At 50.0% G+C, this 24,281-nt stretch overlaps 1 protein-coding gene across 6 annotated transcripts in view; it reads right to left on the bottom strand.

Moving 5' to 3' along the window:
• ZNF76 (zinc finger protein 76) overlaps window positions 1-23,667 on the bottom strand; it is a 29,786-nt gene extending 6,119 nt beyond the window's left edge. For 3 of the 6 annotated variants that reach the window (XM_053913839.1, XM_045193120.2, XM_024557714.3), the window contains exons 1-5: window positions 23,329-23,658; window positions 5,787-5,955; window positions 3,005-3,085; window positions 2,813-2,890; window positions 1,581-1,780 (exon numbers count right to left, since the gene is read on the bottom strand). In XM_053913839.1, the coding sequence (XP_053769814.1) occupies window positions 1,581-1,780; window positions 2,813-2,890; window positions 3,005-3,085; window positions 5,787-5,859 (432 nt within the window). In that variant the 5' untranslated portion in view covers window positions 5,860-5,955; window positions 23,329-23,658. Of the gene's footprint in view, window positions 1-1,580; window positions 1,781-2,812; window positions 2,891-3,004; window positions 3,086-5,786; window positions 5,996-7,846; window positions 9,731-23,328 lie in introns of those variants that run through there. The other 3 variants (XM_045193118.2, XM_045193117.2, XM_045193119.3) reach the window with 3 other exon arrangements.
• Window positions 23,668-24,281: the final 614 nt, after the last annotated feature.

Below are 24,281 nucleotides of genomic sequence, written 5' to 3'. Positions count from 1 at the left end.
TACTATGGGCATAAGCTCACCTAGGTTCACCAGAATGAGGGGCCACAACCAGCAAACCATAGAAGCCCCCAGGGCAGGGGCCTGCAGGACCCCACCAGCAGCATCAGCTCCAACCACCACGGCCAGCTAACGGACAAGTCCTTCCCTTTCATCTCTCCTGGGAACACTGCCAGAGCCACCCATTCACACCGGCCTCTGGTCAGGGGCCGTTATTGTTCTGCTTTCCTGGGGAAGGTCCTGCTGGGATTGTCCCCAGCCTTTGTTTCTGGGACACTCTGGCCTTCCCAGGAGCTCCTGAAACAGAACTCTGGAAGTCATGGTGGATAGGGGACCAAAGGGTGAGGCCAAATTTATGGCAAGGTCTGTCTAGTTAGCTCCAGGTCAGGGGGTCAAGTAGCTGACAAAGTTTCACGGACACTTAAGAAGCTGGTGGTTGGTTGGCAGGGGAAGAGTCCCAGGTGCCTGAACCTGCTCAGTGAACTAACCCATTCAGGCATTCAAATTTCACTCCTGTGTCTCACTAGCTCTTGGGGGTCATTCCAGGATGGGAATGACCTCTGAGATCATCGGGTCCCCTCCCACTGCGTTAGAGGAACAAGTTGAGTCCTGGGAGAAGCGTGAATACCCACGGTCAGACTGGGGAGAGGCAGAGTCAGCACAGACCTCAGGGTTCATGATTTGAAGCCCAGTTGTCTCTCCAAAAGCATCAGGTCTCAGATGTGGCTTCTAAAATACACCTCGGGGACCGAGGGTAGGAGTGGGCATAGACCCAAGTGGCCTGCTGTAAAGGTCTGTGCTTCACTTTGAAAAGACACGAGGATGTCCTCTTCTCCTCTATGACATAGCCTCACTAATTTTACTATTAAACCCCCCCATCTTTGGGTAAAGCTAGTGCTCCAGGAAGCCCCTCCACACCTGCCCAGAGGCTTCGTAGTTCTTCCCCAGGGAGGGAGCACCCTGGTTTGGAAAGCTCACAGACCTCTGCGCCCACTTCCCCGGCGGGCAGGGCCACAGCTCGAGCAGAGGCAGCGTGGACTGACTGACATTTGAAGAGCTTGGACCCTTTTCCTTTGAGGCTGAGCTACTGTGCAGGCCTTGTGTGCCAAGAATCCCAGCTGCTCTGTTGCATCTGCCCTTGTCGCTGCCTACTGAGGTTATTTCCCCAAACGACTAAATGAGTCACAGAGAAGAAATAAATACAAGAACATCTGACCTCAGTTGACTGGAACACTAATAAAAGTCACTGGTAGGGCTTCCCAGGCAGCCCAGAGGGTTATTTCAACAGCCCAAGTGAAGCTGGGCCTGAACCCCCCAACTCCCACTGGACGGATGTCACTGCTTCTCACAGCTGCCTTCCCTCTGCAGAGGCAGCATAAACAAGAGTGCGTGTAACCAGCTGTCGGCAGCCCTGGCCAGGCTGGGGTGCACGCCTGGATGAGGATGTGAGAGGGGAGCTGGGGAGCTGGGGTACAGGGGCACAAAGAGTAGCCCAGGCCATGTCCAAGCACGGGGCAGTCTTGTCCTCCAAAGAGGGGCAGTTCTGGCAGGGCCAGGAGAGTCGACAGGCTCCGTGAGCTCACCTTGCTGGCATACTGCTCCAGGGCCACCACTGTGTCTGTGCTGAAGCCCTCGTCATCCTCTGCAGCCAGGTCCTCCAAGCCCACCTCCGTCTGCACGGCAAGGATGGTGCTGTCCGAGGGCATAGCCACGGGGTGGTGAATGTAGGCAGTGGAGCCATCCTCCAGCTGGATGGCTTCCAGGGCGCTGGGGTCGTAGCCCTCTGCAGAAACATGCGGGTAGCCAAAACGCTGCACACAGGCAAGAGATCGGGGGACCCTGGCTTCACGGTAGTGACAGGTACATATACCAAGGAGGGTTTCAGGCTCGGGTTTCCTCTGGTCTGTCACCTCCTTCTGGGGCAGCCTCTCTTAAGGGTGAGGTCTGGTATGGAGCACTCACGGGGACTCACAAGCTCCTCGAGAACCTGAGGGGATCATCACCTAGATGACCTCAAGAACCTTCCAACTGGTGGTGCCTTACCACCTCTGCCCCCTCCAGGCAGCACAGCACCTGGAGGGGTCTCTGCAGGACACAAAATTGGTCATGTGACCCGAGGGCCTAAACAATTCAAATGCTTCTCATGGGTCTGAGGCTAAAGACCAAAACCCTTCTGCAGACACTCGCACCCCAAGTGCTCTGGGCCTGGCCTCTACCTGGCTGCTTCTTACCTGTTCTGCCCTCACCCCCAGTACTCTAGACTCCAGCAGTTTCCGGAACGTGCCGTTCTTTCCCCTCATCTCTGGACCCGTGTGTGGTGCTCCTTCTGTCCGCAGTACTGAACCCTCCCTAGCTAAGTCCACTTTGGTCTCCTGCTCTCAGCACAAGACGCCCTCCCTGAGCCGGACCCGTTTGTGATGTGTGTTCATCAGGGAGGGTTTGCATCACTTCCGGCCCCCCAGCTGGACTCTAGGGGAGCAGGGAGCGTGTCAGACTTTGTTCTCTCCTGTATACTCCACACCTGGCACAACACCAGGCACGTACACAGTCACTCAAGAAGCTACTTGTAAAAGGAAGAAGTGGTTATTCTTCAGGACCTGAAAGGCTTTATTCTTAAACGTAAGTGTTTTGCTCCTGGTCTTGCATGACACCCTCAGGTCCTATTTAAAGCCCCAAGACTCCGTGGTCGTGCAGAAGCCAGAGCTGCCATTAAGGCCCACACGACCGACCTCCGAGGCCCAGCCTCCCAGGGACAGAAACCGTTGCCCCTGTGACACCCACACGGGAAGGTAGGTGGGACTGGCTGTGACCCCACCTTTGGGTGTGCGATGTATGTAGGCCACGCTGCCGTCTTCCAGCTGCACAGGCTGTCCATCCTCAAAGGAAAGAGGTTCTGTAACGAGAGCAATGCCCGCCTTTCTCTGGAGCGTAGTGCCAGGGAGGGGTCCCTCAGCGGGGGCTGCTGGGCCCCCCTCCATGATGCAGGAGAGGCTCGCGGTGCCCTCACCCTTCTGCACCATCACTTGGTGAATGTACGCGGCGGTGCCGTCCTCGAGCTGGATCACTTGCCCTTCGAGCAGCTTCTCTCCTGTGGAGGTGAGAATGGACAGAAGTGGGCTCGGCCCAGAAGAGGGCTGAAGACGCCTGCCTGTGTTCAGCGGTGGCCTGAGACACAGGTGTCACGGCTGTGTACCTCAGCACAGGTGACGTTCTCCAGGTTACCTCGCTCCCTGCATCCATAGGCCTACGCCTCAGTTCTCATGATGGTCTAACCCTTGATCTTAAAGTGAATCTATACTGAATACACTACATATGTTTTACTAATATACATTTAACCTATGTCATTTACAACCTAATAGTAAGTTTCTGAGACTGACCTAAATGGAGAACAAAGGATGCCCCAAAACCGAGAAGGACCCCAGTGGGTCAAAATTCAGACACGCCTCAAACTAACCCAATCAGAACATGTTCCCTCGACTCCCACGGCGGCTGTGTGCCAAGACCCAGACCCTCTGACAAGGCAGCACTGCTCACTAGTTAGAAGCGACGGGCTCTGGAACCAGCCCAGGCCTCCTGGGCTGGAATTTTACTTCAACCTCTTACTAGGTGTGTGCTCGCGGACAGCTAGCTCGTTTAACCTCTCTGTGCTTCAGCTTCCTCTTCTTCAAATGATTAAACATTGTGTCTTCCTCACTGGGTTGCTGTAAGAGTTACATGAGTTAATGACCAGAAAACACTCACAACAGCTCCCAGTGTGTGGTCCGCCCTCAACAAACCTTAGCTTTTCTTACGGTAAGGCCAGTTTGCACTTTAGGAGAAATGGAAAACAAAGCGATAGGGAGCAGTGTGAGCGTGACTGCTAGGTCTTCCTTCACTACCACTGTGCGCAATGTTTCCTTCACTGATCTGACATTTTCTTTATTTTTTAAAAGATTTTACTTATTTATATTTTTAGAGAGGGGGGAAGGGAAGGAGAAAGAGAGGGAGAGAAACATCAGTATGTGGTTGCCTCCCAAGCACCCTCCATCGGGAACCTGGCCAGCAACCCAGGCATGTGCCCCGACTGGGAATCGAACCGGCAACGCTCTGGTTCACAGGCCCACGCTCAATCCACTGAGCTACACCAGCCAGGGCTGATCTGATATTTTCATTTCAGTTTTCCAATGAAAAATTGACTCGTGGCAACCAAATAAGCACTATAAAAATCAACAGGACTCCCGAGTTCCTAAGATATTATCCTTCCTTTATCTGAGAGCCTTACTAGAAAGCCCTCCTCAGAGCAAAAGGCTGTTAGATTTCTGTGTCCAGTGAGTACGGGAGGAGGGCATGGGGGAAGGAAGTGAGGCAGGGAAGCAGGGACATTGCAGAGTTAACACCAAGTGTTCTGTTCATTCCTCTCCTTACAAGGTTCAGGGTTAGGAAGTTGAGCTCTTACGATGTGGGTAAGGGACCAGGCAACTACTTCTGGCCCAGCTCTCTGCTGATGTCTCTGCCTCAGAGGAATTTCCAAACTTGCTGGAAACTTGCAAACAGGGTTGCGGGCTTCGGAAGTATTCTAGAGAAGTTCCATTTTCAAGAAAACTGAGCCAGCCTGGCTCACACATCATAGATCTTGATAAGAAATCTTCCTAGAAGGCACCCCACCCACTGTCGTATGGAAAGAGTTTACTGATGAGACTGAGGGGTCTCTTTGCCATCACCAAGAAGCAATTTAAAATAAAACCAACAAACAAATTAGCTGAAAACTTGGGAACTGACATGCTTTTCCAGGCTATGTCGCAACGAGGAGGCAGCGCTGCAGCGGCAGCGCGGTCGTGAGGACGCGCTGGCCACCGAGTCCGGGAGAGACAACAGGCGGAGCCCGGTGCTACCCGGGCCCTGCCCTTCAACAGCACTCTGTTCTAATGCCACCCTCCCCTCCACCCGGTAAGATCCTAGAGAATCCGAATTTCAGGTAAATCTGAATCTCAGGTATACAATGAATTTTGGCTTAGTACTTAAATGCTATCATTTCAGTGTTTTTTAGCACTTAATCCCAAGTTTGCACATGTCCGTCCCATGCGGTGTCTGGGACATACTCACACTACAGAAGTATTCTCTGTTTATCTGAAATTCAAATTTAACGGTGGTCCATGTGTTTCTATCTCCGGCCACCTCAGTGGGGCCCACGACACGGGCTCTATTCTTGGGTGTCCTCTCTGAACTGGAAGAGCATGGTGGACACTGCGGACACTCAGTGGGTGGTTGGAGTGCTTACACCTGCTCGAGCCCTGGCCGGGGGCTTGGCTGGCTGGTTGGAGCCTGGTCCTGCACACCAAAAGGTTGCGGATTTGACTTCTGCTCAGGGCGCATACAGGAAGCAGCTGATCGAGGTTTCTCTCTCTTTCTCCCTTCCTCTCTCTCTAAAACCACTATCTTTGGGTGAAGATTAAAAAAAACAACTTGCTGGAAGCGCTGAGCAGCTGGCAGGACTGTCTGAAAAGCAGGAAGCGACGACCAGCACTGCACTCCTCATCCCGGAGTATTTGTGAGTGTTCGCCACATGCAAGGCTCTGCCGTTCAAAGGCCTTGGCTCCAACGGCTGAGCCGGCCGGATCTCCTAGCTGCCTAGACGGCGTCTTACTTTGAAGAGTTCCCTTTTTAACCAATTACCTCAAGAGATTCTCATGCAGAACACACTGCAGCAAGCGGGTGGGAGGGCAGGCCGGGGTGCGACTCTTGGAAGGGGACCCTCCTCTCCAGAAGCCGAGGGCAGGGGCAGGGACCCTGAGGTCCTCAGAAGCACTTACCTTTGACAGCTTGCTGGATGTAGGCCGTTGTCCCGTCACTGAGGGTGACCGTCTGCAGCCCCAAGCTGTCCATGGCAAGCTGCTGCTTGTGCACTCAGACATGAAGTTGGCTTCCGGTCAGCACCGAGGGCCGCAGCCGAGGCCAGAGGTGTCCTTCTGGGTCACAAAGCTGAAGAAATGGGCAGTTCCACATTAGGTCGCACGGGCTCCTAGCGCCGCGAGGACGCAGAACAGAGAAGTGAATGAGAGCAGCCAAGAAGAAAAAGAGACAGATTCTTCGAAGTAGAGAACTATGTTGGTTTTTATGAAGTGGGTTCAAAATGGACACATTTCAGAATTCTAAAATTTGGGTATATAAAAGAGAAGCATGCCAGCCAAACCGGTTGTAAATTCAGATTTCATTGATCAAAACCCACTTTTAAACTCACTGTCCTTAGAAGGGAGCCCTGCTGAAGGCAGGCAGCCAGCTGACCCCGCTCTATCCGTTTGACATCTCTCCTGCGCTCAGATCCATTCACGCTCCGGCCTTGCTGACCCTCCTCAGTGAACACCCCACCCACGTCACAAGAGCAGTGAGTCCCCAGCAGAACTCACCCCCCCCCCCCCAGCCCCCGCAGAGCCGTTCCACATCCAGTGCCCTCTATCTCGGGGACGGCATCGCCAGATACCCAGAATCGGTGGGGTCATCCCTGATTCTTCCTCTTCCCTCAAAAGTCTAGGCACACCACTATGGAACAGCTTACACAAAAATTAACTCGCAATAAAGACTTGACTGTAAGACCTGAAAGCATTAAACTCCTAGAACAAAATATAAGCAGTAAGCTCCTTCACTTTCAGTCTTGGCGATTTTTAAAAAATTTGACACCAAAAGCAAAGGCATCAAAAGCAAAAATCAACAAGTGGGACTACATTATACCAAAAAGCATAAAGAACTCATACAACTCACGAGCAAGAAACCAAACAATACGATTAAAAACAGGCAGAGGATCGGTACAGACATTTTTCCAAAGGAGACATACAGATGGCCAACAGGTCCATGAAAAGATGCTCAGCATCTGTAACCAGCAGGGAAATGCAAATCAAAGCCACCATGAGGTACCACCACATACCTGTTAGAATGGCTCTTACCAAAAAGACAAGGGGTGAGTGCTGGCAAGTGCGTGGAGAAAAGGGAGCCCCTGTGCACTGTTGCTGGGAACGTAAATTGGTGCAACCTTTATGAAAAATAGTATGGAGGAGGTTCCTCAAAACAAACAAACAAACAAAAAACCTACCACATGACCCACAATTCCACTTCTGGGTATTTAACCACAGAAAAGGCCCTCCCTCCGTTGAAAGGATACGTGCCCCCACGCTCCCTGCAGCTCTGTGCACAACAGCCCAGACGTGGAAGCAAGCCCAGCGTCTGCGGATGGATGAGTGCGCAAAGTGTGGTGTACCTGTACGACAGGATCTTATTCAGCTATAAAGAACAACGCTCAGTGGAACACGTCAGTCAGAGAATGACAAATACTGTATGATCTCATGTGTAGAATCTAACCCCCCCCAAAACAATAAAACAAAATCAGGCTCCTAGATACAGAGAACAGATTGGTGAATGATAGAGGATAGGGGCTGGGTCAGAGCCAAAGGGGTACAAGGAGTCAAAACATACAACTTCCAGTCACAAAATAACTAAGCTTTGGGGATGTAATGGACAGCATGGCAGCAACAGTTAATAACACTACATGGAGTATTTGAAGGTTGCTAAGACGGTGAATCTTAATTCTGTAACTATGTATAGTGACAGACGTTAATTAGACTGTGGTGATCATTTTGCAATATATACAAATATTAGATCATTACTGTTATACACCTGAAAGTAATGTGTAATATTGCATGTCAATTATACCTCAATTAAAAAAAAAGGTCTAGGCACCTTCTCCAAGAGGTTATCACCTCTCACCTCCTGGCTACTTATATATATATATATATGAGTTTCCTAACATATGTCTTCAAATAAACTCTTGTCTGTTTCCTATTCATTTTGTCAGGATGACTTAAAAATAAAACGTACAAACCTAAATCCACTTCCTTGATGGAAAGTCTTCCGTGGCTTCCTCCTGCCCTTAGAATCCATGTTGCAGGCAAGGCTGGGCCCCCTTACAAGCCCCTGCAGCCCCGGGCACTACCGCTTCCCGGCAGGCACACTCCTGGAGTCGCCAGCGTGAGTACTCATCGCTGCCTCTTTGACATGTGCTGCCTGCACAGGACTTTGGACCGCAGCCTGGCTTCTGGCTCGCTGTGGGCTCTCCACAAACCCTTGCGGAGTGACTCACAGGGCCCTCATGTGCGAGCAGGGAAACTGGAGCGTCCAGCTGGCAGGACTTCCTCTGCATCTGTCGTGGCGTGGAGCCCACTGGAGCTGGAGAGCCCACACTGGTGAAGCCTCAGCTCTGGGTTCAGTGGTTAAGGTTTTCTCTGCCACCCTTCCAAAGACTTCCCCTGGACTGGAATCTGGACTGGCTACTAGACCCTCCCTACCTGCCAGCTGGTCTTCTCAATCGGTGCTGCCCACCTGTTTTCATGCCTGCTCCCAGAGAGGATATTCGAGTGTCAGTGTGGAAGTTGCTGCCTGCAGCCAGAAGCAATACCAGCTGGGGCTGGGGCAGCCCCAAGGACCGAGCGGGTGAATTTCTCACATAACCATGGCCTGTTTGTCGCAGACTGGCTGAGATGCTCTGCCCTGGACTTGGCATCGCCACTGTCCATAAGCATTTACTGAACGGGCGAAGCTCCAGGGACAGCAATACCACCACCACCACCAGTCAACACCGCTGCAGAGCGAGCTATGTGTAGGCATTTTCCATGTGACTCCTCGCAATGATCCTACTATCATCCTCACTTTACAACGGAGGAAATTGAAGCCCAAGACCTAAGTAACTTGTTCACGGTCACACAGCTAATAAGTGGGAGAGGAGGATCTGAATTCAGGACTCCACTTTGCTCCCTAGGACAGAGGTTTTTAGTGGAGGGTTTATGGATGCTGAAGACACCTAAAAATAGTGTATGAACTTGAGCATTTTTCTGAAGAGCGGGAGTCCACGACTGTCATCTGAGTCTCGAAGAGATTAAAGGTAAAGAACTGCTTGTCTCGGGGGAATTCTGACACCTGCGGATCTTCTCTGGTTTGCTGGGCCCACGCAGGAATCCCACCCTGGCCCAGGGCCCTGGTAACCCTCCCGTGGCCTCAGTCTCGGGAAAGCTCTGGTGCTGGCCTCTTGGTCTGCCCCAGGACCCTCGATTTTCATTCTCTATCAGGGAGACAAGTTGTTCTGGCGACCTGTTTTTGTGTCCTGGCTTTGTGCCAGAAACAAGGAAACATGTGAGAGACCTACGTTGAAAGGGATGACAAATGGCCCCAAATCTTTCCGGCTGGGCGCCACGGATGCCACGGCAACGGTGGTTTAATTTAGCTCACCTGGACTCTGCTGGGCCTTTCTGAGGAAACTCTGTGGTTCGGTTAAGAACACCAGCTCTTTAGTGAGACAGCCTGGATTCCAATCCAGGCTCTACCTCTCTGAAGCTGTGTATCCTTAGGCAAGTAACTGAACCTCTCTGAGCCTCAGATGGCACTTCTAATAAAAGGAGAACAGTGAAACCTTCACAAGTTGCTGTAAGGATTAAATGATGTCACATATGTCAGCATTTAGCACAGTGCTAAATGGCACATAGGAAGTACTCTAGAAATACGGGCTCCAAGGAGGAGGGGATGAAAAAGAGCCTAAAGGGAAATGCTTTTGAAACAACGGGTATTTCTGAAACGAAGCCAACAATAGTGGCAATAGCCCTGGACTACTCTGCAGAATGGCTTCAAATCTTGACCCTACCTCTCAGAACAGCCGCCTCACCTGTAAAATGAAGCACTGGCCCAGAGGACACTAAAATCCTTTCCATTGCTCACGCTAATTATATTTATCACATAAATAGCCTTTACTATGTGTCAGCCACTGTTCAAAGCCCCTTACCTACATTAACTCTTTTCATCTTGAAAATAATCTTACGAGGATGTAGGTACATTATCCCCATTTTACTGGTAGCTGCATTTTTAAATGAACTTAACCTACTGTCAGCTCTGATGCAGGAAATGGCTCTATGGCTTCATCATACAGGGTGGGGCAAAAGTAGGTTTACAGTTGTGCATACACAAAATATGGAGTTTTTTCTTGTATTATTACTTATTAATTTCCATACAAACTATACACCTACTCTTTTAAAAATGTTTTTTATTGTTGTTCAATTACAGTTGGCCCCATTCCCCCCATTCCTCTCCCCTGCCCTACCCACTCCCCGCCTTCCACTTTAAATCCTCACCCCCCACCCGTCTTTGTCCATGGGTTCTTATACATGTTCCTTAACTTGACCCTTCCCCTTCTTTCCCATGTTATTCCCCTCCCTCCTCCCCTCCGGTCACTGACAGTTTGTTCTTTATTTCCATGTCTCTGCTTCTATGTTGCTTGCTGGTTTGTTTTGTTGATTATGTAAACCAACTTTTGCCTCACACTGTATAAAAGGTTTCTCAATACAAAAACCTTTCTGAAAATAAATTATAGTTATTGCGGAGAAATAACACTTAGAAAAACTTTTTAGATACTTTAAATCTTTAGGTCTCTCTACGAAACAAGGTATGCTTAAGTTGCACTCAAAGTGAAAAAACCGAGGCCGTGAAAGACAGGAGACTAAAGGGCAGCGTGTATCTGTGTTGCTCCACTCGGTCTCCACTCCAAGTTCAGACCCAGCCCAACCCGCACACCCACTGGGCTTCTTGACTGCAGGCACCTGCTCACTCTCCCATCGTTTTCTGCCAACCAGAACTCCCTGGGCACTCAGAACAGGCTTTCTGTACTCTGTCTCTGTCGGCCTGGAGGGCAACTGTATTTCAAAGCCAACCCCTCTGCCCCCCCCCTCAAAAAAACCCCAACTTGCTTGGAAAGAGAAGAATGCTCAACTTAGGGGAAAAAATGACAATTTTCACTCAGAAAATTCCTCATTTGGGAATACAGAGAGCTTCTCAGAGAGGACAGAGTGGCATTCGGTTGGGAGGAATAAAGGCTCAGAGAGTCAAGTGGCAAATTAGAACCAGGTTTGGAAGGGCTGTAGTAAAATTATTCCGTATTTTTATAACAGAAAAAGACTTCATTGCACACACAACCTGAGTGAAACAGGCTTGGTTACGTGGGTTTTCAAACACTAAAGGGAAAACAGGAAACTAACAGAAACTTGCATTAACATAACACATACATTTAAAACATCAGCTAAATGTATCTTTCCAAAAGGCCCACTGATGTTAAAAGCCCAAATCACTTTTTAGTACGGTTCCTACTTGCCTACTACAGTTTTATAGATTTGAATTAGTCATAGAAAGTTAGGAGTAGTTAGGCAAAGTGGATTATTCTCAACTTCAAAACAGCAGTGAAAACACAGACCCCTTTACTGCAGAACAGAATGCATTGAAACTAAAACAGGTAACTTAAAAATCGAATTCTCAGCCATATGTTTAATTTTAACACCTTAGTTTGTAAACACCCAGTCATGGCTGAGTTTCAAAACCACCCTTTGTCTATGAAAAGAAAAGTCCAAAATAAAGGCATTTGGAAGGGTTATCCTAAGGGTTTGCTTTTACACCAACAAGCCAATCAGTGCAAACATGATGAAGTTGGACCTGACCATTACCGGAATTCAGCTTGGGGTCACCACAGCTAGGGGCTATTTGAAAATGAAACGTCCGCCCTGACCGGTGGGGCTCAGCTGGTTGTGCGTCTTCCCTCAAAGTGAGAGGGCGCCAGTTTGGCTCCCATGGGCTGGGGCACATGACTTGGCTCAGGTTGGATCCAAGGTCGGGGTGCACACAAGAGGCAACCAATAGGCGTTTCTCTCACATTGATGTTTCACTCCCCCTCTCTCCCCCTCCCTTCCCCTCTCTAAAAATTAAATAAAATCTTAAAAAAAATAAGAAAACTAAACATTCCATCACAATCAGGACAGACTGGATCATCATAGTTTAGAAACATCATCCTGTGACAAAAAGGTTAAATTTACTTCACTAATTCATTAAAATGGAACAATATGCAGATTCTAAAAAGGAAGAGAAGGCAAGAGAGAAGCAAAAGAAAATCAAGTCAAAAGAAGAGCTTAAAAAAATTAGGAGAAAATACTAAAGAAATAAAAATAAGACAGGACACTACAAATACATGCAACTGAACTGTACACTTAAAATGGCTAAGACGGTTAACTTTATGTTGTGTGTATTTTGCCATAATTTAAAAAAATTGGGTGAAAACAATACATGCACATATAAACCTCTAGGGACAATATCAAATTCCCACTGGACAAATAAGGCTACAATGTGAATTCAGAAGCAAAAAACACTAATAAAAAAGGTTCATTCTCACTAGTAATTAAAGAACAAGAAAGAGTAATCATGACAATATTTTACTTATTAAATTACCGAAAACCAAACGAAAAGTACTGCCATCCAATAAACAAAGACCTACCACGACACACCTGTTAAACTAGCCCAAACCTGAAACACTGACACCACCAGGTGCTTGCAGGTGTGTGGAGGAACAGCTATTCATAGCTCGGTGGGTGGAGCAAAGTGGTACTGGGGAAGAGAGACAGTTCGGCGATTTCTTACAAAGCTAAACACACTCTTACCAAACGACCCAGCAGCCCTACCCCTAGATATTTACCCCAATGAGCTGAAAACTTGTGTTTACAGCAGCTCTTTCATAATTGCCCAAAACGGGAAGCAGCCAAAATGTCCTTCAATAAGCAAACATCTACACATCTACACAATGGGATATTCTTCAGCGATAAAAGTAAATGAGCTATTAAGTCACAGAAAACCATGGAAAAACCTTAAGTGCATTTTGCTAAGGGAAAGAAGCCAATCTGAAAAGGCTACAGACGAGTCCAACTGGAAGACATTCTGGAAAACACAGAACTAGAGACGGTAAAAGTACCAGGGGTTGCCGAGAGTGCGGAGGGCGGAGAGGAGGGATGAACACGTGGGCGCAGGACGTTTCAGGGTGGTGGCACTACGCTGGTGACACTAATCTGGGCACCGGACGTGGTGCGTTTGTCACGACCCACTGAACGTACAGCACTGAGAGCCCGGATGTAAACGGAGGGCTTCAGTTAATAGTAACATACTGACACCAGCCCGTCGATTGTAACAAACGCACCGCACCAACGCCAGACGTTACTTAACACAGGCGTACCTTGTGTTACTGTGCCTCGCCGATTGCCTTTATCTCCAAACAAATTGAGGGTCTGTGGCAACTTACTGAGTAAACATTAACAGGGGTTTGGAAGAAGTAGATTCCAGCCCCTGCGGATGACTTTGAGGGTTCGAGACTTCAGAGGAGGAAGCAACTGCAGACGTGGTGGGAAGAGCAGGAGAACGGGAACTGGAAGTGGGACCTGAAGATGTGACCGAGGTGCTGTAACCTCTCGATCAAACTTTAACAGATGAGCGTTATCACGAACAAAGGCAGGGGTTTGTTGGGACGGAACTACTCCTGTGAATATGCTGAAATGGTAACAAAGGACTAAGAATGTCACGTGGACTTAACTGGTGAAGCAGGGGCAGAGAGGACTGGCTTCAACTCTGAAAGCCCTACTGTGGGTAAAACGCTATCAAACAGCATCGCATGTGACAGAGGATCATTCGTGAAAGGAAGAGTCAACCGATGCCGCAAACTTCACTGGCGTCTTATTTTAAGAACTTGCTGCAGCCACCCCAGCCTTCGGCAACCACCCCCCTCATCGGCCAGCAGCCGCCGACATCGAGGCAAAATCCTCCGCCAGCAAAGTGATGTGACTTGCTGAAGGCTCAGATAATGGCTAGTGTTTATTAGTTATGTATCCTGTTTTTATTTAGACATAATGCTCTTGCTCACTTAATAGACTGTAGTGTAGTGTGAAGGTAACTTTTATATGCACAGAGAAACCGAAAAATTTCTGTGACTTGCTTTATTACGACGTTTGCTTTATTGGGGAGGTCTGGAACTGAACCTGAAGTATCTCACAGATCTGCTTGTAATGGGAGGGGAAGCTGGGAACAGGGGGTGCGGGGAAGTATATGGGAATACTCTGTACTTTGTTCAACTTTTCTGTAAACCTAAAACTGCTCTCAGGAATACAGTCAGTGATAAAAAGAAATTCCAACTCTGGATGCTGGCAAAGGCAGGCAGGCACAAGCATGCGCCACTGCTAACTGCCCCAGGCTCTCCCGAGAACACCCTGTCAAGGCTTAACCCGAAAGGGGAAGGTTTGGCATCTGAGATCTACTAACCTCCTCTTCACCATTCATTCCACAAAAAGGATCCACAGCAAACACGAGTTATTTGAAAACGGATGCGTGTTTAAATGTTTCAGACGAGAACCACAGACCATCGGGATTAACGGGGGAGGGCTAACAGGTTAACGCTAAGTGGAAAAGACGTAAGGCTGAGCATCCATACAGTTCCAGCTCACAGAAACCTTAACTCCAAGAGAAACAACGGTAGGAGAGGCCAAAAAGAAATGACAGTTGTGCTGAAAGGAAGGGTATAATCTTTAAAAAAATAACATCACTGACGCGAAAAGACAGCAGCATCGAGCTGAGAGGCAACTCTCTCGACACAACCCGTTTGCCTGGTTGCCAGCTTCTCTCTCCCAGGGTTTTCCTTTGGTCTCCCCATGGCCTTCCTATTATGACCTGCTCCTCCTCTCTCCTTGCACTGCAGAGAAAGGTACCTATCCTGCCTCTAGTCCACGCCAGTCTAAGTGCTGAGGTCGGGAACTTCCTCCTCTGGAATGTTCTTTCTTCCCTTCTGACCACCGGGGGCCCAGTTACCTCTTTGGGGTGTATGTTTCAATGCAACAGTCTTCAAATGGGGCTGCTGTGCTTTCTGGGCCTCTGCGGACAGTGTCACAGTGGGGTTCTGTTAGTCAGTATTCCACCTTGACCTCTAGGTGATGCACATATTCTTTCTTTTTCCTTTTATTTTGAGGGTATGTTCATGGAAGCTGGGGACAGTGAAGCAAGGAAGGACTTAAGATAGAAGAACAACAGGAGAGCCTGGGCAGGGCTGCCTTAGCTCACTGGGAAGTCAGAGAAAGGGGCCTGCAGACAGGGTCGGGGGTCAGCCTGGGACAGGCTGCCGCTGCCCACTGCTCCCCTGGCTGCAAGCCTGGTAAGGACCTTCAGGGCTTAGAAGGAAGGCACGAGTGTGCTCCCAGGAGGGAGAGTGCACCCTATGTATTAACTCAAAGCCATGTCCGTGATGCTGTAGGGAAAACAGGCGGAGTCATACGTCGCTCCTGGGGGTGCACCCTGGTGCAAGCCCTCTGTGGGGCAATTTCCCAGTATCAATCAAAATTACCAATGAACATACCTTGTGACCCAGCAACGTCACGTCAGGTAGACACACGTGTGCATCACGATGCATGTGCAAGGTTACTCATGGCAGCTTTGTATGCAAAAATCGGAAAAATCAGAAGTAGCATAAATGTCTATCAACATAGAAGAACTTCCTCACTATGTAGACAGAAACAAATGAGGAAGCTCCCTGCAGGCTGATATGAAAAACTCTAAAATACAAGGTGGGGCAAAAGTAGGTTTACCATTTCGAGTACACAAAACAGAGTTTATTCTTGTCTTTTTATTAACTGAAGTATTACTTTCCATACAAACAACTGTAATCTACCTTTGCCCCACTCTATATATTAAATAAAAATGCCAGGGTGCAAAACAGTGCCTTCTGCACGCTGCCACGGGCATAACAAGTCTGTGGAAAGATAGTTAAGAAATTTCTGACCAGCCCTGGCTGGTGTGGCTCAGTGGACTGAGCGCTGGCCTGCGAACTAAAGGGCCGCCTGTTCAATTCCCACTCAGGGCACATGCCTGGGTTGCAGGCCAGGTTCCCAGTAGGGGTCACTCAAGAGGCAACCACACACTGATGTTTCTCTCCCTCTCTTTCTCCTTCCCTTCCCCTCTGTCTAAAAAGAAATAAAACCTTTAAAAAAAAAAAAAAAAAAAGACATTACTACGCAGGGCTGCCTGTGGAAGGACAACTGAATGACAAGGGCAACATGATAGAAGGGTGACTTTTCACTGGACATCTTCGCACATAAACATGTAAACCCTTGTGAATACACTACCTACGTGAAGTAAACAAAAATAAATGAATAAAAAAGACAGTGTAAAAGCACGCTCTGTACCCCTTTCATTGGCTATAGGAATACTTATGACTCTCTGCTGGGGAGGTACGGCTAGTTCAGTGCTGATAGGGTAGATTCCATGATGCTACAGGTTTGCAGCAAAACCACACCTGAAAACTTAGCTTCACAACTCATGGATGCCATTCTGGAGTATCACGTGGAAAGCTGATCAAGCTGAGCTCGAGGCAACAGCAAATCTAGATGGGACCTGAGGCCACACTGGCTTCACCATGTGTCCCAGCCTGGCCATGAGGGGGGAGGAGGGAGGGTGTCTGGCGGGAGTGGTGGCTAAGCAGGGGCTGCCTTCCTTCCTCCTCACTGCTTTAAGGGTCTCAGGACAGTACTCCTAGGTTGAGAGGCTGACCTCAGACCAAGAGAACTCTGGGCTCAGGTACTCCTGCCACACCCGCCACACCCAAGCCTCAGGTCAGTTCTACAATCTCAAGGAGCCCCCTAGTTCCTTGATTCTTATCTTAAATGCGTGAGTCTCATGCTTTATCAAAATCCCAGTGTAGGGAGAACTTCCAACAGATAAAGGGTTATGCAGTAAGAAACACTACCAAGCACAAAAGCTACATCTGGGCTTCCTGGTGATGAATCACTCACTGGGGGCAAGTGTGGGGGAGCGCTAGCCAGCCTGGAGGCACTAGAAGCCGTGCTCTGGCTTCCAGCTGCAGCACTCTAACGTGCCCTGAGGCTTTGAACCTTGGGGGGGGGGCCCCACAGTTCCTTCTGGTTCCGAACTGCACTTCTACCAGCAAAACAAAGACGACCCCTCGTGTTTCTATTCCTTTATCGAGAGTGGCCCGGGCAAGAAGCATCTGAGGTTTTGTCAGCTTAATGCCACCAGTTAAGACAATGGCTTCAGCTGCACTTGGGTCTGTGCCTCAGTCAGTCTTGCTTAGCTGGTCAGACCCTCTCTGTGCAACCTGAACACCGACAGCTAAATGACACAGGCTAAGCACAGTGGAGCGACTGTGCTTCCAGATGCTATGAGGTCAATGTGCCACGATGCGCTTTCCTTAAGTTGGACTCTCTGGGGTGGGGCAGGGGGATAACACACTCCTCCTTTCTGTTGTACTGCTTATGATTTCAGTTCCTGGAGAGCACAACTTTCAAGTTAACCGGCACGTAACCAAGAATGTGCCCACAGATACTAACGGAATAATACTATTAGGCCACATAGCTAACTGAGCTCTTTAGCTCAAATTTGAATCCTAAATCAGCTCCACTTTTTGTGAACTAAATGTAATTGCAACTCTTGAGACCAGGCTTGCAGCTTTCGGCCTACTACAGAACTATGAGCTCCTTAAGAGAAGTTCCTACGGGGGAGTAAATGTTGAGTGAAAGAATGCAGGAGGAAAGGAACTGAGTCCCACCACGCCAAGGCTCCCTGCCCCCACCCGTCCCAATTCCGATGACCCCTTTTTCCTCAATTGGAATACCACCTTGCCTCCGCTCTGACATCCACAGTCACCGTTTCCTCATAGACCCAGGTCAACAACAAGGTTTCGGTGGTTAAGGTCACGCCCGATCAGCAGACTCCAGCCTGCCCTCTCTGCACTTAGCTATGAAGCCACACCAGGCGGCTTGAAAGCAGGGGTGCATCTTCTCTGGCATCACACACACACGGGCCCAGCACAGTGCCCAGTCCGTGACAGGAGGTCTGTGTTTTACTTTAGTGAAGGGAAAGTCTTAACACCAATGCCACCACCTTGTGTGGGGCTCAGCAATTTCCAAAATAGTCTCAGATATACAGATATATCATCTTCTTTAAGTGCCAATTCATCACCCCTCACAAGAGGAGGGGCTAAGACGACTGCTCACGTCTCACCTGAACAGTCATTTTGCAGGTAGACATAGAGGCCACGGCTGCCAGAGGAGTCCCAAAGGATCACACAGCTACCGGGTGGCGGGGCTGGGCCTCGCGCCCGCACCGCCAGTGCTCCCCGACATACCCCTTTGTCTCTTGCCCAGCAGGGGCCTTCTTTCAGTTCCCAGGGGAGCAGTTTACGGATGTCAACAGACTTGTAGATCCGCCTGCTTACTCAACACCCCAACATCCAAAAAATTTCAAACTCGACACACTCAAAAGTGAATTCCTTATCTCCCCCTTCTCACTACCCTCCCCCCTTCCAGACTCCCCAATTTTACTAAGTGAGAACTCCACCCCTCAGTTGCTCACGTCAAAAATGAGGGAGCTACCCTTAACTTCTCCATTTACAATGTTTCTCATGCCACATCCAATCCATCAGCAATTGTTAGCTCCTTTTTTCAAAATCCAGGGTGGGGCAAAAGTAGGCTTACAGTTGTGAGTACATGAAACACAGTTTATTCTTGTATTATTACTCATTATGTATTATTTTCCATACGAAGAGCTGTAAACCTGCTTTCGCCCCACCCTGCATGTCCAGAATCCAACCATTTCTCACTCGTCTACTGCTTTCCTCTGGGCCCGAGCCACCAACTCCTTTCGCCTGCACTGCACTGCGGTGGTAGCCTCCTAACCAGCTTCCTCCTCCACTCTCAGCCGCTACAATTTTCAGCGCAGCAGCCAGAACGACCCATCGTGTCAGTGCACACCACTTACCTGCCTAGAACCCGCGATGGCTCCCGTCGCACTCACAGTTCTCACTAACACCCAGTGCTCGTGATGTCCAACACGAGCTGCCACCAACACACTCCTGCTCCTCTGTCTGCTGCTGTTCCCTGACTCTGCTGCAGCCACACTGGCTGGAATCCTCGGGTTTCTCAAACACACGAGGCCATCGCCTGCCTCAGGACCTTTCCACTTGCTGCCCCCACTGACCGGAACACACTTCCTCCACACGTACGCTCGGCTCACCCCTAACTCCACTCAGGTCTTTGCTCAAATGTTACCTTTTTAGTGAGACCTTCCTTGACCATCCTACTTAAAATTTAATACCCTGGCCCTGGTATTCTCTATTTCCCATCTCTGCCTAACTTTCTCAGTATAAACTTTCCTTGTTTGTTTATTGTAGGTCTCTCCCTCACCCACTCCCCCAAAGGCGAGCTCCTTAAGTTTTACTGGGGCTTTGTTCATGCATTGCTCTGTCCTCAATTACTAGAAAAGTACCTGGACCGAACAGATGTTCACTAGACATTTGTGGAATGGATGAGTAAATGAATGAAACTCCATACCTTTAGGGTCTCCCAGGAATCTAAAGGCTTTAGGCCAGAAGAAGAACCTAACTGAGTTCTGAACTGTCTCCTACCTCCCCCACTGCCTCCACCTTCCCAGGTCCAGTCCGGTCCTTTACCACCAGAAACCATGCCTGGGCTGGGAAGCAGGGAAGGGCCAGGGCCACAGGTGCCTGTTGCTAGGATGTTACAATTCCCTGGCCACCCGGCACAGAATTCTCCAGGCTGCTAATTTTTTATTTCGCCTCCTGCTGTCACAAACAGAAGAGGTCAAAGATAGGCCAAGACTAAATACACTACTAACCTACATAACGGCACTGACTCCGCACAGCAGCTCATTCACTTGGAGGTGTTTTCCAAGACACGGAGCTAAGAGCTCACTTGTTCACCTAGCTGTTTGTTGATTGTTGTATAATTTTATTATGAATTTCAAACATTTACTGAAGTAGAAAGAATAGTATAATGAAGCCCAAGAACCCATTACTCAACTTTAACAATTACCAACATTGTGTCAATTTGGCTTCCTCTATTCTGTGTCTGCAACCCCCACTATTTCATCTAGCTGTTTTTTTGAGAACTGGTCTATATATGACAGACCCTGACCTTATAACCACAGTGTTCTGGCAACTATGTCAACCAACTGTTAATCTTACCAGAAGTACAGTAAAAACAAGCACTCACACCACTCCCTCATTGGAAAAAAAAAACCGTGTCTAATCTCCAGACTGTTAAAATCAAGGAACTTGCCCACTGTCACCTGTGGAAGGAGTTGTGGCTACAAAATGTAAGTATATATAAGCCATTTTCACCTGTTTGTACAGATGCAAAATTTCTGAATGTGTTCCTTCAATCCTTTAAGTCTTTACTGACTACCTGCTAAATACGAAGGTCAGGGTTAAGGTGCTAAGAAGGTAAAGAAAACCCAGTCTCTGTTCTCAGAGAAATCACGGTGGAAGCTGGGAGGTGGGGGTGGGGAGAGTGCAGAAATGCCAAAGACACAGGCAGAGTACGCACTGTGCCCTAAGAAAGATTAAATAAGCCTAAGGCAAAAACTCCTTTTAAAAAATAAATCCACACAATTTATAGGCCCCGGGATTTACCCCTTCCTTAATTCTAGTTTTGCCCTCTGCTGTATTTATTGCTGTAGAGCCAACAAGTACATCATAGGGGACCTGGGAACTTGGTGACCCACAGAACAGACTTTTAGAAGGGGATCTTGAAGGTCACATTTTGCTACTCACCATCCAGTCTTCCGGTGGGAGGGGATGGGAAAGCCCTCCCTGGGCTTGCAAAACAATGGAGCTAATTCACTGCAGGCAGAAGCTGACACCCAAAGCATTCTACCCTGAGGGCATCTACAGCCAGCAGTTTCATAAACAAGGCAGGATCTGTGGGAGTGGGTCAAGGAGACCAGGCTTGACTGAGTCAGAAGAATTTCTAAGGTCTCTCTTCCTGCTACCTAAAGGACTGTGACCTTGGTGATCTATCATCAGAACTTTCCAGGAAAAGTACAGTTGTTGGACAAGCCAAATAACCCAGCAGTTGGGGCAGTGCGGTGTGTGAAGGAAGGAGAGCTGTGTGGCGGGGCTGCACGTGGTCCTGGGTTAGGTGTGCAGGACAGAGGAAGAAGGGCAGAGATGGGAAGGGAGGGAGGTTTACATTATAACCCATGTTCTCACGATTGGTGGGGTGAGGACGCCTGGGAGAAAAATAAGAGGAAGGGGGGGAAAAGGCACTGCTGAGAAGTGTCGGACACAGGGAGAGGGAAAAGGTGAAAGACGATTCCAATTTGAAAAGGACTTCCTGAGGAAAATGCGGAAAATGCCATGAGATCCAGGAATCTGAGAGGCAGGGTCTCACAGCGTGTTGGGCAGGGTGTGAAAAGGTGTGAAAAGGAGGACGTTAGGACGGGAGGGTGGGTCTGGCTGGGGAAGGACTTGGTCACTAGGTGAACTACACACAGGAAAGTTCTGGGTAACAGGACATGGCTGAGGATGGTGGAAGGGAGGCAGCTAGAACACTGAGAAGAGATTGAAGACAGAAAGACATCACATGAGGAAAGACTGCTAGACTAGAGGGTTTTAGAATATATAAATTCCAGCCCTGGTTGGTGTAGCTCATTAGACTGAGTGCAGCCTGTGAACCAAAGGGTCACTGGTTGATTCCCAGTCAGGGCACAAGCCTGGGTTGTGGGCCCAGTCCCCAGTAGGGGGCACATGAGAGGCAATGACCCACTGATGTCTCCCTGTTTCTGCCTCCCTTCCCCTCTCTCTAAAATAAAATGCTTAAAAAAATATATATATGAATCCCTGTGGGTAAGTAACTTAACAGGATGAGAGGATTGGGGGTCAAGTGCCAGTGTGGTGTGAGACATCTTAGGGTAAGAAAATGGAGGGCTGGGAGCTCCAAGCACTTGCAGGGTGAGATGGTATCTGGACAAAGAATGAAGAGAGGTATTAAGTAAAGGTGGGCATATGGGGTCAAAAGTCATGAACAATGGGGTAACAGAAACCTCGGGGTTTGTGGAATGAGCTGGTGTTGGGCTTAGGAATTATTAGCAAATAAGAAACAAGAGGCTGATGGTGACCTAGCAAACTAGGCAGGTTTGAGGCAAGAGAGGTAATGGAACCAGTAAGTTTTGAAGAATGAGTTCAAATCCCAGCTCTGGTACTTATCTGTGTGAGTTTCAGGTTCTTCATTCATTTAAAGCCAACCCAAAACAAACAAACAAAAATGGAAGATGGTGGTGGAGTTAACCACCACCACCTCTTGGGGTTGCTGAAAGGTAAAGGCGGACCAGGCAAGGTGCCAGATGCTTTGTATGCGTTATCTCGGGTACTACTGCCAGTCTCACTGAGCAGAGATGGCGACTGAGGTTTCGGAGAGGCTAAACGCTGTGCCTGCGGTGCCATGGCTGCAGGAAGGGCGACAGTCCCACCCGAACCCAGGGCTCTTGCCACACCCATGCCTGCAGCTGCAGCACTCTGCCACCCTGCTCCGCACACGGAACCTGATGGGCCTGACCAAGGGAAGTGGGTATGGACTGTCAAGAGTGTAGGGGGCCGTGGCAGTAAGAGAATAAGGTTCATTAATCAAGTGGCCCGTGGGGAGAGGTTGCAAGAGTAAACTCCTAGGGAGGGGCACAAAAATGATTGGATTGCAAACAAGTATTGTTAACTGAGAACCGCAGAATTTCACAGCTGGAAGCAAACTCTGAGACCCTTTAACCCAACCTCATTACCACACAGATGAGAAACTGACCTCCAGAGTGAGGAAGGGGCTTCTCCCAGTTCCCCAAAGCACAACTGTGGCGGAGCTAGGGACTTGAATCTGGGCCCACACACTCAATCCAGAATTCTTCGATGCCTTCAACTATTACTACTTAACATTCATCTCCGTATCTTCCCAGGCACCGGCATGGTGCTAGGGCACAGTGTCACAGGTGCTGATGGACACTGGGAAGCTGGGGTACAGAGGGATGTCAGTGGGGATGACTTTAGGATGAAGGGGGAGCGTGGAATGAGCATCACGAGGTAACAGGGCAAAGAAGGGATGATCAGATACTAAGGGTTTGTGGAAGATGACTGGGTGGGAAACTACTGGAGTAAGGCTTAAGAGTCACCGAGTTTTGTGGGGGGAACACAGTAGGACTGGATGGGTTACTGGACCAGTGGGCGTCACTGAAAACGTTTGCGGTCATCAAGGAAGGGCGTGGGGATCTCAGGTCAGAAGTCCCTGTATTAGAACTGAGGGTTCACTGAGTTGGTGGGGTCCCTGGGCAGTAGTGCTGGGGAAATATCTGGGTTGTCAGAGTCAATGACTAAGAATTGAGGGTTACCTGGTGAGGTCTTAGGGTCAGTTGGTGGGGTGTGGGGTCACGGAGGTGGAGGCGGGCGCAGTCGCTGGGTAAGGTGTGGGAGTGGTGGCGTAGGGGTCGCAGGGCAGAATAGAGGGGAGGGATGGGGGCCAGGACCCGGGGTGGGGGAAGGGTCAGGCCGCCGTCCAGGCGCCCGGACGCCGGGCTAGGGCCGGAGGAGGGTGGACACCACGGGCTCGGGACCTTCTCGGGGCCCTGCGCCCGCCCGGACTCCCACCTGGGCACGGTGGACCCACACTTCCCAGAGCCACCAACCTGACAGCCCCCGAGGGCGACTCCGCCGACAGACCGCCATGCACCGGGCCCCGCTACCAGCGCCGGCCCCGCAACCCGCCTGCGCCATAGCCCGCCCGCCCGCGCGCAGCTTGCCTCGCGCGGTATCCAGGTTCCAGGGCCACCGCACTTTCCTCTCCTCTCGGCGCGCCTGTACCGGGCCCCGGAACCCGTACACAAAACACAGGGCACGCTCCACCCCAGACCCCCAGGCTCCGCGGCCGCGGCCCTATTTATCCCGGTTCCCGGGCCCCTGCAGCGCGGCCGGCCGCGCTCCGACAGTGCCCTTTGCAATCCCCGCCCCCGGGCCGGGTTGACGCACGGCCCGCGAGGCCGAGCGCCTGGGGAGGGCGTGATGACGCCACGACGCCTCGCTCAGGGTCTGGGCCAGCGTGCGGGCCGGGTCGTCGCCATGGCGATGAGGAGCGTCCACCTGCCCTGCGGAGGGAGTCGGTACACCTGATACTGGAGGACGCGGCGCGCTGTTCCGTCCGCGGCCTGCAGGCTGGAAGGTGCGCTTCCGGAGAGCGGAAGGGCAAGAGGGGCCGACTGTGAGGGAAGCGGTTTCCGTGGGTCCCACTGCCCGCACGGGTGCCATAGACCCAATTCTCCGGGCTCAGAGCCCCGGGCATCCTCGTGCGCCTTACCGAAGCGCTTTACAGGGCCCAATCCGCAGGCCTCGAGCCGGCCCCCGGAAGGAAGCAATGGCAGGTATTACTAGCTCCTGGTTGACAAGGATGACGTTGAGGACCCATGAGGGACTTTACTCTTTAGGAAGGGTCCCCCGACGGTCCTCTTGGGTTCTCTCAGTCTCATTCCCCCGTCAGCCCCACCCCCAGACTCAAAACCAGCTATACCCCTTGTAGGCTGACTTGGAGGGAACAAAACCAAGCCGTTTTACTATTGCCTTCCTCCACCAGGAAGGGGCTACGATT

This window comes from Desmodus rotundus, chromosome 11, assembly GCF_022682495.2.
Source record: "Desmodus rotundus isolate HL8 chromosome 11, HLdesRot8A.1, whole genome shotgun sequence".
NCBI classification, from domain to species: domain Eukaryota; kingdom Metazoa; phylum Chordata; class Mammalia; order Chiroptera; family Phyllostomidae; genus Desmodus; species Desmodus rotundus.
This window is presented reverse-complemented; position numbering and strand designations above follow the sequence as displayed.